Source organism: Harpia harpyja, chromosome Z (genome assembly GCF_026419915.1).
Source record: "Harpia harpyja isolate bHarHar1 chromosome Z, bHarHar1 primary haplotype, whole genome shotgun sequence".
Classification (NCBI taxonomy): Eukaryota; Metazoa; Chordata; class Aves; order Accipitriformes; family Accipitridae; genus Harpia; species Harpia harpyja.
In genome coordinates, this window is record NC_068969.1 from 31,608,493 (window position 1) to 31,620,580 (window position 12,088).

The following is a 12,088-nucleotide window of genomic DNA, read 5'->3' on the forward strand; positions in this document are numbered from 1 at the left end:
TTCATGAGAAGTTTTTTGGGTAGCTACAATGAAATATTCTGTGTCTGTGACATTTTCTCAGTAGTGTAGTAATGACTACTGTTCCTGTTTTACGCTGTATTTCTTTAAATAGCATTTTATTTTACTCCTAAAGACCAAACTAAACACTTGCATTGTGCTGTTGCTGTATTTTGCCATTTATGCTTTTTATTTCCAGTTACTATAGCACATTTACAGTAAACCTGAAAAATTTCTAAATATTTTTAATCAAGTAAGAGTGACATAATGATTTGACCTGAGATTAAGCCTTAACCTTATATGATAATCACATACTCCTTTCTGCTCAGCTCTGACATTGAAGTTTAATTTCTTTGGCAATGTTTTCTACAAGCAAATAACATAATTAGGCCTAAGAACTGTAAGCCCACAAAACTCATTGTGATTTGCCGGTGTTGAGGAGGATAGGTATCCATGCCCTCTAGTGGCTAATTTCAAGACATTTATTCAAGATTGATGAAGCACACTGCTAAATCATTTCAGGATTTTTTAAAGTGTGAAAATTCACACAGGGAAATCACCTAATGCATTCTTGAAAAAAGCAGCCTATTGGCTTATTGAAGTGAACTTTAAGAGTATGATTTTCAAAAAAACTGGTATCTGCAATTTCTATTGATAAGACCGTAGGCATTCACCAGCACATCACACATACCCTAAGGTATGGCTAGACACGTTTGAAGTGTAAAAGTTTTCATTAAAAAAATAGAAGCTGAAAACAGCTGGAGTGTATTTATGAGGAGAAATTTAATTCACATGCATTTGAAAAGTAAACTCCTTTTTTTCTTTTTTTTTGGGAGGGGGGGAGGTGGAGAAAGAGGTAGTGCACATATGCACTAATCTTTTTGCAAGATAGTTGCCATAATGTGAAACTATTTAATACTATAAATGTGGCTTAAACTTCAAAATTCTCCTTCTAATTTATCTGACCACTTTTTGTAACTTACTGTAATTTCTTTACCATATATAGACAGTTTGGGTTTTTTAAGGACCACTATACAAGTGTTTCAGAGGAAATGAAAATTTTTTAAACCTCATTTCTATATAAATAAGCATATATAGATACTAACTACATAAAAACATACAACTGAAATAGTTGCTGTGCTAGAAAAAATAGTCTTAATACCTTTCTCTTACACTTCTTCTATATTCTTTTTGAGTTTGCTCTGTTTCTGGGGCAACATTCAGGCTAACTGTACAACTAAAGACATAAAGTCTCAAATAAATTGAAAACTCACGTGTTAGATCTCAATGTATAACCTTACAATAAGCTGATTGTTTTCAGTGGTGTACCAAAGAATGTAATAAGGCTATTTGGTTAACCAAAAAAGTATAAATTAAATCCTAAACTAACTACATGCCTTTTCAGATATGTCACACATGGTCATCTGTTTCTAATTCATATCACAGAATGTCGAAGTGTAATGGCTGTGGCTGGTGGAATACATTCTGAGCTGCTACTTTTATTATTATTCTTTCAGTGATTTTTAAATGAATTCAGCTATGAAAGCTGCTTCACTGACAGCTCTGGAGAAATCTTCTATCTCTGCAGACAATCATAAGCATGTCTTTATTTTATTTTAGTCACCGAGTTCTACATGCAAAAGCACCTGTGCTAACTTTTGGATTATCTGAAAAACTTGAAATTATACAGAACATATTCAGTCCATGTCAACCTGAGCTAGAATTTGAAGGAAGATTAAAACAATCACACAGAATTATAGCCATCCCCGGGTATTTGAGAAAATACATCTAGAAAGGGTTTGACAACCCAAATCCCTGTGCTGAGTGAGGTCATATACTGGAAAGATTTGGCAACTGTGAGATGTTTGTTGGTGACAGGAGGCTGTTAAGACCTGTGAGAAAGCAGAGTTACTGGAAGAGACATCCTAGTTCTCCAGCAGGTTTTGTTTTTCACCGAAGCCTAAAGAGGAAAACCAGCCCTGCTTCATCAATACATGGTACAAGAATATGGTTAGTAATAGAATAGGGTATGGTTAGACATATTAGCCTGCTCCAGAGAAGTCCTCAACAATTTCAGCAGCACTGTCAGAACCATCTCTGACAATTGGAGAAGATCTCTACAGCCTAACTCTTAACTTTTCATCTTGACTCTGCAATTAGCAACCTTACTAGTGCCAGTGGGCTTGAGGGCAAATACCAGAGGACATGGGAGCAGTTTGCTTTCCCTGTCTGCGCAGCTTTTGGCCTTTTGCTGAGCCTGGTTAATAGGATAACGATGTAGAATCTGTCTTGATATGATTGAGACATTAAAACAAGTCAGACTTTTCAACTTTTTAGGTTAAAAACAAAATAGTACTTTCATGGTCTTTTCATTAGGTCTACATCTGGAGAAAAATACACACAAATTCTGTTGAAATTCAATCCCTCCCAAAAGTTTGGGATTTTGTCTAAATGTTGCTGCAGTGTCTCTTACAGAGAGGGTTACTGCTTATGTAACATGGACCAAAGAGTCTACCAGAAGTTAATTGCTGCCAACCAGAAGGGAAGTCCGTTCCAAACTTCAAAATAAATGATCTAAATTTTTTAAGCACAAGTCTATTATATGGAAAAATGTTCTCTTTCATCCATATTTCACAGTCTAAGAGAGAATCTTTTCTTCCTTAAGTATCATCCACAGGTGAAATTTTGGCTTTCAGAAAATGTAAATGCAAACATAGAAACAATATTTCATCTGAAGAATCTTCAGTATAGATAATTGTTAATGTAAAAGAAGTTTCTCCAAACTTCTACCCACCTGAACAGAAAATTGTCCAAATTCATGCATACTGTTGACTTGTTCTGTGATTCTTGCATAGCAAGCTTATTACTTAGCAACAATTAATTTTTATTAGGTAATAGCGATAGCTAGATATGGGCAAATATCCTCCATTGAACCATTTTTACTGAAAAATTCAGATGAAGTGACATCATGTTTTGTGAATTTGTATCAGTTCTGCCAGCTTTCTTGTTTTGAACAAAAGCCTTGTATATTTAGGATTGAGCCTTTTTTTCTTATGCCACCGTTGTAAATAAGATGTTCCAGTGATTCAGTTTCATATTATTATTCTTCATTTAGAAATTTCTTTTTAAAGTATAGACCTTAACGTGTGAGAGCTAATCAAAATATATTGACACAGAAATTCTTATTCTGTTTTTACATTGATCAAAAACCATGAAAAATCAACTTTGCTTTTAACTAAAAGAAAAACAGAGGGAAGGGAGGAAGATTGCATTGCTAGCAAGTCACAAATATCATCTATTCTCCTAGTTACAGACTAGCACATAACTAAAGTTACCTAACTAAATTTTGCAGTGAATTTTCAATGGTTCCTTATATATATTTATGGGGAAAAAATATATGAAGTGAGGAAGTAAACTAATTTAGAGAAGCAAGTGTGGGCATAAAAGAAAAGGTATGTGAGGCACTTTCTTCCTTCAATAGACCACTTTCTTCCTCTGTAAAAACCTGTCTGGTGCATGTTCATGTTCTCACTCATCACCTACTCAGACCTGCACTTCTATCTGTGCATGCTGAGCTTCCATAGCAGCTGGAGATTTGAATAGATGGAGACACACACAGAACTGATCTCACTGGCATCAGCAAGGACTAAACCTACTTGTGAGCTCATTGCATCCTGACTCGCTTCCCACCTCTTACACAGCAGAGCTGTGTAGTTGTTCAGTGTTGAACCCAGATAGGAACCAGCATTTCTCCCATGTGGCTGTTGTGTTCTAAATAAACATCACATTTTCACTATATTGGTCTCAGGAGGAACTGCTGTGTAAAATTAGAACATTAATTTTTTTCATTGTCCCCATACAATGAAATGTTTTCATACAATATATGGAAAAAGGTGATTGCGTCAACATGAGTGGACTGCATGGCACTTATTGAGTGCTTATAATTATACACAATCCTTTGAAGTAATGTGCTTTATATTCTCTGTGGATTTTCCATATTCAAACCCTGTTTGTTTTCCAGTGAACTTAGTGTAGGTTGCAAATTATGAGAATTGGGCATGCCTGGACCAAAATCACATAATTATATGAAGCAACAGTGTAAACTGTACATTGATAGATACCGATGCAAACAGCTGTTTCTACACTCACGCACACACATATACAAAAAGAAATCATTTTGCAGCAGACAGAATTCTCATTTCTTATAATACAGCTTCTATTCTAAATAGAGGGCAGTCCTCTGTTTAGAATACAGGTCTAAAGACTGCCCCTAAATAAGTACTATTTCACCATTCACATCTGTGTGTAACAGTAAGTTTCCATTGTAATTGACCATTTTAGCTTACACGAGATTCTCGTAAAATGTTTCAGAAAATTTTAATGAAATAATGTAAATTATAGCCACCAAAAACAGATATTAAAATTCAGGAATAGTTTTAGCAGGAAAAGACTATATTTAAAAAGTAAAAAAATTTGAATGATGACTCAAAAAAATTGCTTTACTTTATTTATATTGTTTTAAACCTCAAAAATTAATTCCTGACCTGCCAAAATTACTTCTTAACATTTTTCAATTTACAAAAAAGTGTTCAAAATGCAGATCAACCTGTAGCATATTTGAAACTGCCACAAATTTGTATGCCAGGTATTTACATAACCCTGCTGATGAATCACAAGGAATCTAAAGAAAAGTCTGTAGACATGTATTCTCTTACTCGCTTCTGAAACACTATTAAAAAAGCAACATTGCGTATAGCAATACTAGCTCTATTTCATTGAAAATGCAGCTTATCCCTCTAGATTTATTCCTTTTGGGGCTGTCACACAATAGAATGCAAGTATATCCCATGTGAACAAATTTGACTGAATATGGTTGTTTTTAACTAGCACGGGTTTTTTAGCTGTCCCTCGCTTTGCAAAGAGACATGTCATCTGCTCATAGCAAACACTTCTAAATCAAATCCCCAGGCTCCACCATCCTTTATTATGGGACTTTCAGGTTTAGTTATAAGCTTGGCATCTAAAATCATATGTAATCTTATCATACATGCTAAACTGGCAGCCTGTTTTCCCAGGTGAAGTCCTAGCATCTCCTAAGCAACTGAAAAATAAAGTCACTGGAAATGAAAAGCAAAAAAAAAAAAAAAACTCAAACCCAAAACCCAGGAATGTATTTTTGATTCTTGTTGGATTCTTTTCAACAAGTTTTCAGGAAAAGAGCGGAATATTTCACTACATTGGAATGATGAAGTCTGGTATTTACAGTTTCTTATATGTGTTAATGTAATAGATACAAAAGCAAAGAAAACATCCTCTTTGCCAAAAAAAAAAAAAGCCTAGATTTGCTGCTGTGAGGGCTATTACTCACAAACTCTGTGACTTGTGACAGGGATCACTGCAAATTTGGCACATTCATCTGTATAGGAATGAAGGGTAGATAAAAGCAGTTGGAGGTAGATCTATCCATTATTAAAGGCTGCAATAATTTCTGATAAAAACAGCTCATATCATTCAATAGTGAAGCCATGTAGTCCCATTTTAAATCTGTCAGAAGAAAAGAGAACAACATGTTGTCTTTCATCAAAGTTGTAGTAAATGTTGCTTAAGTAAAGCTCAACTCCCAGTTGATAAGATATCAGGAAAAGTGGAATATTTCAATAAGTGAAAAGACCACATCTAAACTTAATTGTTTCTTCTACATGCTTAAAAATTACTTCCAAATGTCAACATTTCTTCTGCTTGCAGTAAAAATGCCTGCACATCCCTTTGGGTTTAAAACCTTAAGAGGCCAAGCAGTCTCTTGCCCCTACTGCCTTCAGTCTCCCCCTGTATAAATAAACACTCATGAGTCAAAACCTTGAAACTGTCTCTGGGGTTAGACACTAACTTCAGCCTAGCAAATGGTCCCTGAAGTGGAACGTAATGGGAACTGCATGTTGAGAAATCTATTTTCATAACGAAGAGAAAAGTCAGGTTTTACCAGGAGGTGGTGCTTTTGTACAAAACATCCTGCAGATGCAAGTGATCTCATTTCTCCCATAAAGCGCATTCTCAGTATTCACTCTCCTCCCTGCCTGTTTCAGCTTTCCACTGCCACTACCCGCCCACAAAAATGCACAGAAATAAAATTATTTTAGAATAGTTATATAGCTTGCCTTTGAAAAAATTTTAGCATAGCAGTTTCTCTTGATGCTAGGAGCATCCTATGAGCTGGGCTCTCCTACAGGCAAACAGTACAGTCCTCTCACATCTTCTACTATTCTTCAGCTTCTCTTTGGTAGTTTATTCAAAAGCATTCTGGATTGAGTTATAAATTCATAGATTTAAACCAGAAAATCATACCTAAATCCTTGCCTGCCTGTGGTATTTTATTAATGTCAGTCCTAGGACCTGTAATTTCAGCTCTATTCTGAAAGGTATAAAATGTAGCTGGCTCAAATTTTTGCATCTGAAGTCGCATATCAAAATGAACAGCCATAAAAATAGTTGGGTGCATTCAAACTAATTGGATTAATCCCAGCAGAGAGTCCATGCCTCCCCTGTCTCAGCCAGTGCATACATACACACAAGCATTAGTGATAAAGAAACCTGCAGGTGGTTCCAACAGTGCAAAGGCTCGCCTTCCAAAATTTGTAGTGACACTTGAGTCAAAAAAAGGAGAGAGAGAGAGATTGAAAGCGAGACCTCCTTCCAAACCAAGGGCATGTCCCGCTCAAGCCGGCCACGTTTGTTGTGATGCTTTCATCTCTTTGAATTCGTGAATTCTCCCCGGAAAACAGTCCTCGTGCTCTCTGCATGCGCTGGTCCTGCGCGAGCCTTTACACTGGTGTTTCGTGTGAGTGTTTGTGCATATCTGGGGGCTCCGTGCCTCCCCCGTCGGTAACTGGGTTTCCTTTCCTCCTACAGAGCTTGCACTAGCACTCATTTATCTCAGAGTACAAATCTCTCCCTGCCTTCTACTCAAAGCCTCAACATCAAGTCAGAACCTGTTTCTCCTCCTAGAGACCGTACCACCACACCCTCGAGATACCCACAGCACACGCGCCATGAGGCGGGGAGATCTCCTGTTGACAGTTTGAGCAGCTGTAGCAGTTCCTACGATGGAAGTGACCGAGAAGATCACCGGAACGAATTCCACTCCCCCATTGGACTCACCAGACCTTCGCCGGACGAAAGGGAAAGCCCCTCTGTCAAGCGTATGCGGCTGTCTGAAGGATGGGCGACATGATAACATTATTACCTATTAGTTTTTTTTCTTGCAGTGTGTGTGTGCTATACCTTAATGGGGGAGGGGGGGTCGATATGCATTATATGTGCCGTGTGTGGAAAAAAAAAAAAAAGTCAGGTACTCTGTTTTGTAAAAGTACTTTTAAATTGCCTCAGTGATACAGTATAAGGATAAACAGAAATGCTGAGATAAGCTTAGCACTTGAGTTGTACAACAGAACACGTGTACAAAATAGATTTTAAGGCTAACTTCTTTTCACTGTTGTGCTCCCTTGCAAAATGTATGTTACAATAGATAGTGTCATGTTGCAGGTTCAACGTTATTTACGTGTAAATAGACAAAAGGAAAACATTTGCCAGAAATGGCAGATCTTTACTGAGAGAGAAAGCAGCTGTTATGCAACATATAGAAAATGTACAGATGTTTTGACAGACCCAGCGGTTGGGTGGCCATGAATTGATGCTGGAAAGAGACTGGGTCACCTAACATACCGAAAATGCTCACAAACATGCAGGCATATCTTTAGAGTATGGCACTCAGTTAAAAAGGATCAAAACATTTGAAGAGGACCATACTTGTAAAAATGTTGAGTTCGAGGGCTAACATATTTAATTTAAAAATTCTGGGTCTGCATCACTTATTAAATGAAAAAAAAATATAAAAATATGTACATTACATTTTGCTTATTTTCATATTAAAAAGTAAGACAGAGTTTGCAAAGCATTTGTGGCTTTTGTAGTTTCCTTAAGCCAAAATGTGTTCTTTTTTCCTTGATAGCTTCGCTAATCTTTTAAACAGTCCTGAAGAAACAAACAAAAAGGACTTTTTGTATAGAAAGCACTACCCTAAGCCATGAAGAACTCCATGCTTTGCTAACCAAGATAACTGTTTTCTCTTTGCAGAAGTTTTGTTTTTGAAATGTGTATTTCTAATTATATAAAATATTAAGAATCTTTTAAAAAAATCTGTGAAATTAACATGCTTGTGTATAGCTTTCTAATATATATAATAATTATGGTAATAGCAAAAGTTTTTGTTATCTTAATAGTGGGGAATTATATTTGTGCAGTTGCACATTTAACTATTTTGTTTCAGTTTTCTTTTACTGGGTATACATTTTACAGATCGAAGTCAGCTGTTGAAAGACTGATCTGTAAAAAGTTAGAATTTACCCATGGTGTAACAACTTAATCATTTTAATACAGCATTTTACAATCAGTTGGGTGAACTGCGATCCATTGTATATACTGATTAGTTCTTTCATGCTGTTTTGTGCATTGTAACAAGTTAAGGGCCCTTCTATTACTCAACGTCCTGCGTATCTTGTAGTTTTCCATGGGTTAAATGACAAAGTGGCGTAACTTGGCCCTTTCTCATTACTGAAGCTGGTATTCTGCCTGTCAGAATTGGATGTACAGCTCTAACGGCTGTCAGTTACGTGAGTGCAGGTGAATATTTGCAGAAGCAGTAGGGAGAGTTAAAGGGAGGGATCGGCACAAACATGCCTACTACAAAGATTACTCCCCTCTCTCACAGATTTAAAACTCTTAGTGAGATCATCAATTGAAGAGCCATTCAAAGTTGATTGATCTTACACAGCCAACGTTGGCCATCAGGTCCCTGGTTCTCATGGACCTCTGTGGTCACGTCATCTCACAGTGGGCAAGTTGTTGAACACCGCTCCCTGTGTATTTGCACCCAAGCGAGATTTGCTTCAGCATATGGCATCCACATTTTCTCCTGCCTCATATTGTTCCTTTGACTAAAATAGCTTGACCAGAGGGAATGTATCATTTCTTTAAGTCCCTCTTGTTTATTAGAAGAAAATGGTGTATTCAAATGTTTCAGTTTAATCTTTCTGTTGGAGGGAAAAAGTGTTTAAGCAAAATGTTAGTGCCATAGTAAAACTGTAATATTTCTCCTTTTTCCAAGAGTCCTTCCAACTCTCACTGACATATATTGACACTATGATGAAGGATATAGCTGCGACAGCTAAATATCAACACAGAATATTTTGTTAAGGGAAATCCACACTCTGTTTCCCACCTATACATGCAGTTGCTGAGCACTGCTCAATGATGAAGTGTACCTCTCTGTAGTAGAGAATGATGAACAGACTACAGTGTGCATTGAGACATACGCTTTTCACTTATCATGACTTTATAGAAGCCTGCCTTACAGGCACTCTCAGCTGTGCAGGGGCTAGTGCATAATCTGGAAACTCCTTAAGCAGAATACTGTGCTACTAATGCATCCATCTTATCTTGTGTAGCAATCTGCAGGGTAAAGAAAAAGATACGCATGTTTAAAAAGAAAAAAAAAATTAAAAAACCACAAAAAAATCACAAAAAACAAAAACAAAACCAAAAAAAAGGTAAAATGGGGCCCATAATTAATTTTAAAACACAAAAAAACTGTTTTTGAAACCACTTTCTTCACCTTCAGATGAACCTATACTCATATTCTCTTCTGAGAATTTTAAACTTTGGTGTGTCAAAAATATGCAAATATATCACAAATGTACCTTGTCATTTCAAGAAAAAAATACAACTTTATCAGTATTGTAGTAGAAACTTGTCAGTGGGGAAGGGGATTTGGTCTATTGATATATGAAGAATAGCCATATTAATAGTTTACCTTGCGATTTGCCTCAGCAACGTATGAAAAAGGAAAGATATCGTATTTAACGAAGATGCAGTGTAATATATTACTGCAAGTAACTAAGCAGAAAGTAGCGTGAAAAGTATTGCCTGGGCAATTTATATTAACTCTGACAGTGATTTTTGTATAAACACAAGTAGAACAGAATCACGTGAAAATAAATGCCAGTCATCCCTCTTGTTCCTGCTGCAGAGGGCAACTAACTTATACTGGCAAAATTGTGGGGGATAATGCATATTTGCAAACTGATCTAATGATAAGAAGCACAACTTTGATTGTGAAGTCACTTTCTGTAAACTATAACTGTCTACCTTTCTTGTTCCTTTATCTGTACCTTACCATTTATTGTATTTGCAAAGCTAATTTGGGTTTATTGTGTGATTCCTTTGTATTTAAGGAGTTTGGGGCAGAGCCCTGAAAGAGTATTAACATTTACTTTACCTTAACCCATGCTATATAATGTTTTAGGCAACATTCTTAATTGTAAGTTCAAACACCTGAAGTGGCATTCTAGACATCTGCAAGTATTGTTATAGCTAAGCTAACCTCTATTAAAAGGTGTTGTCAGTTAGTGTTTAATTGCTGGTGACAATTATATGATATACCCTATCTGCACAACCTGTATATTGTATGCATTGAGCCATTCGCAGTAAAGCTTTTGTCATTTCAGTGTTTTTCAAAAGTTGTGTTTTATAACAAAATGGCTTATATTTTTCCCAGAAGAGGAATTTAGCAGTTTTTAATGAATAATATAAAAATATCTGTTGTCCTCAGATCTTTTTCAGGTAAAGCTAGCGTAAGAATAAAAGAACTCATAGACTGTTTTCAAGGATGTCAACCCTTTTGTATTGTATGTGTTATCCTATATATCCTCTTTTATCTATAGTCCTAACAGAGCTGTTTTGTTTTCCTTCTTCCTTCGCCTTGAAGGTAAATGCTTTGTAATTTTTTAAAAGCCACTTGAAACCTCAATAAAGGCTGTTGCCTAAACATGGCATACTTCATCTGTTCCTGTTTGTGCCATCTGCTGTGATGTCGTCAGTTATATGGCATTAATTTCCTGCCACTACAGGTCTCTTGAAGGACTGATGGAACATTGGTGTCTGTTAGAATGCTTCAGACTGTAGATGTAATAAAAGGCTTTTGTTAATATATTTTAACCAAAGATGTGGAGCAATCCAAGCTTTGAGCCACAGACCTTCTGCATCAAAAGTATCCGTTTGATTATTTTCATAATCAGGTGTTGCATTTCTACCTTCCCTTCTCATACCTCAGACTGATCCGTACCTCAGTTTGATTCAAAAAAGGTCAGTTAAGTAACTCATTAAAAAAAAAAAATAAAAAATGCAGTACCAGAGTCTTTTGTGGAGTAATTAATATCAGACCTGGGTTACCGCAGGCATTACACTTGGATTGCTTCAGATGGTTTGTTGTATCCTTTTTTTCTTTTTTTCTTCTCTTTCATGGGGATTTGCTTCCATAAAACAATGGTGATAACAAAATAGCTTGTAAATGGGAGCATACAAGCATTTGCAACAAATATTAAAGTAGAGGCTCACAGCGGCATAAGCTGGACTTTGTCGCCACTAGATGACAAGATGTTATAACTAAGTTAAACCACATCTGTGTATCTCAAGGGACTTAATTCAGCTGTCTGTAGTGAACAAAAATGGGAAAATTTCAAAAGATTCTCCTGCTGGAAATAAGGTATAATTTGTATTTTGCAGACAAATCAGTAAAGTTACTGGCTTTCTTAGTGATACGGTGTCTGTGGTGCATTTTTTTATTAATTTAAATAATGTTCCATTTTCACTGTTTTGCACTGTAACACATGAAAGAATCAGCACTTTAAGAACCAGCTGTTGCCTTGAGGTCCCTCTGCCTGTCACTTGTGCTTGCTTAGAAAGTTAAGCACCTTTTTTATGGTGCACTGAGCATCTCGGTGCCTCACAAAAGTTAATGCCCCACTACACATCATCCCACCAAGTTAGAGAAACTCCATTACTGCTCTGGAAGTTAGTGTCACTTTGAATGAGGCCATCTGAATCTGGCCCTGATGTCTGAGCTAGCAGAGGTGCTAGGTGAGATAATGCCTGGATTTTAGGTACTTAGTCACTGACAGGGAATCCAGACTCCTGTACATACATGTCCTGTAAATTCTACCAATGGGGAGAACCATGCAAAAACCTACAAAAAAAGCAT

General features: G+C 36.5%; 1 protein-coding gene across 13 annotated transcripts in view; it reads left to right on the forward strand.

The window, feature by feature from the left end:
• MEF2C (myocyte enhancer factor 2C) overlaps positions 1-11,646 on the forward strand; it is a 141,669-nt gene extending 130,023 nt beyond the window's left edge. For 10 of the 13 annotated variants that reach the window (XM_052775577.1, XM_052775580.1, XM_052775589.1 and 7 more), the window contains one exon: positions 6,904-11,646. In XM_052775577.1, the coding sequence (XP_052631537.1) occupies positions 6,904-7,225 (322 nt within the window). In that variant the 3' untranslated portion in view covers positions 7,226-11,646. The remainder of the gene's footprint in view (positions 1-6,903) is intronic. The other 3 variants (XM_052775585.1, XM_052775586.1, XM_052775588.1) reach the window with 1 other exon arrangement.
• The last annotated feature ends 442 nt before the right edge of the window (positions 11,647-12,088 follow it).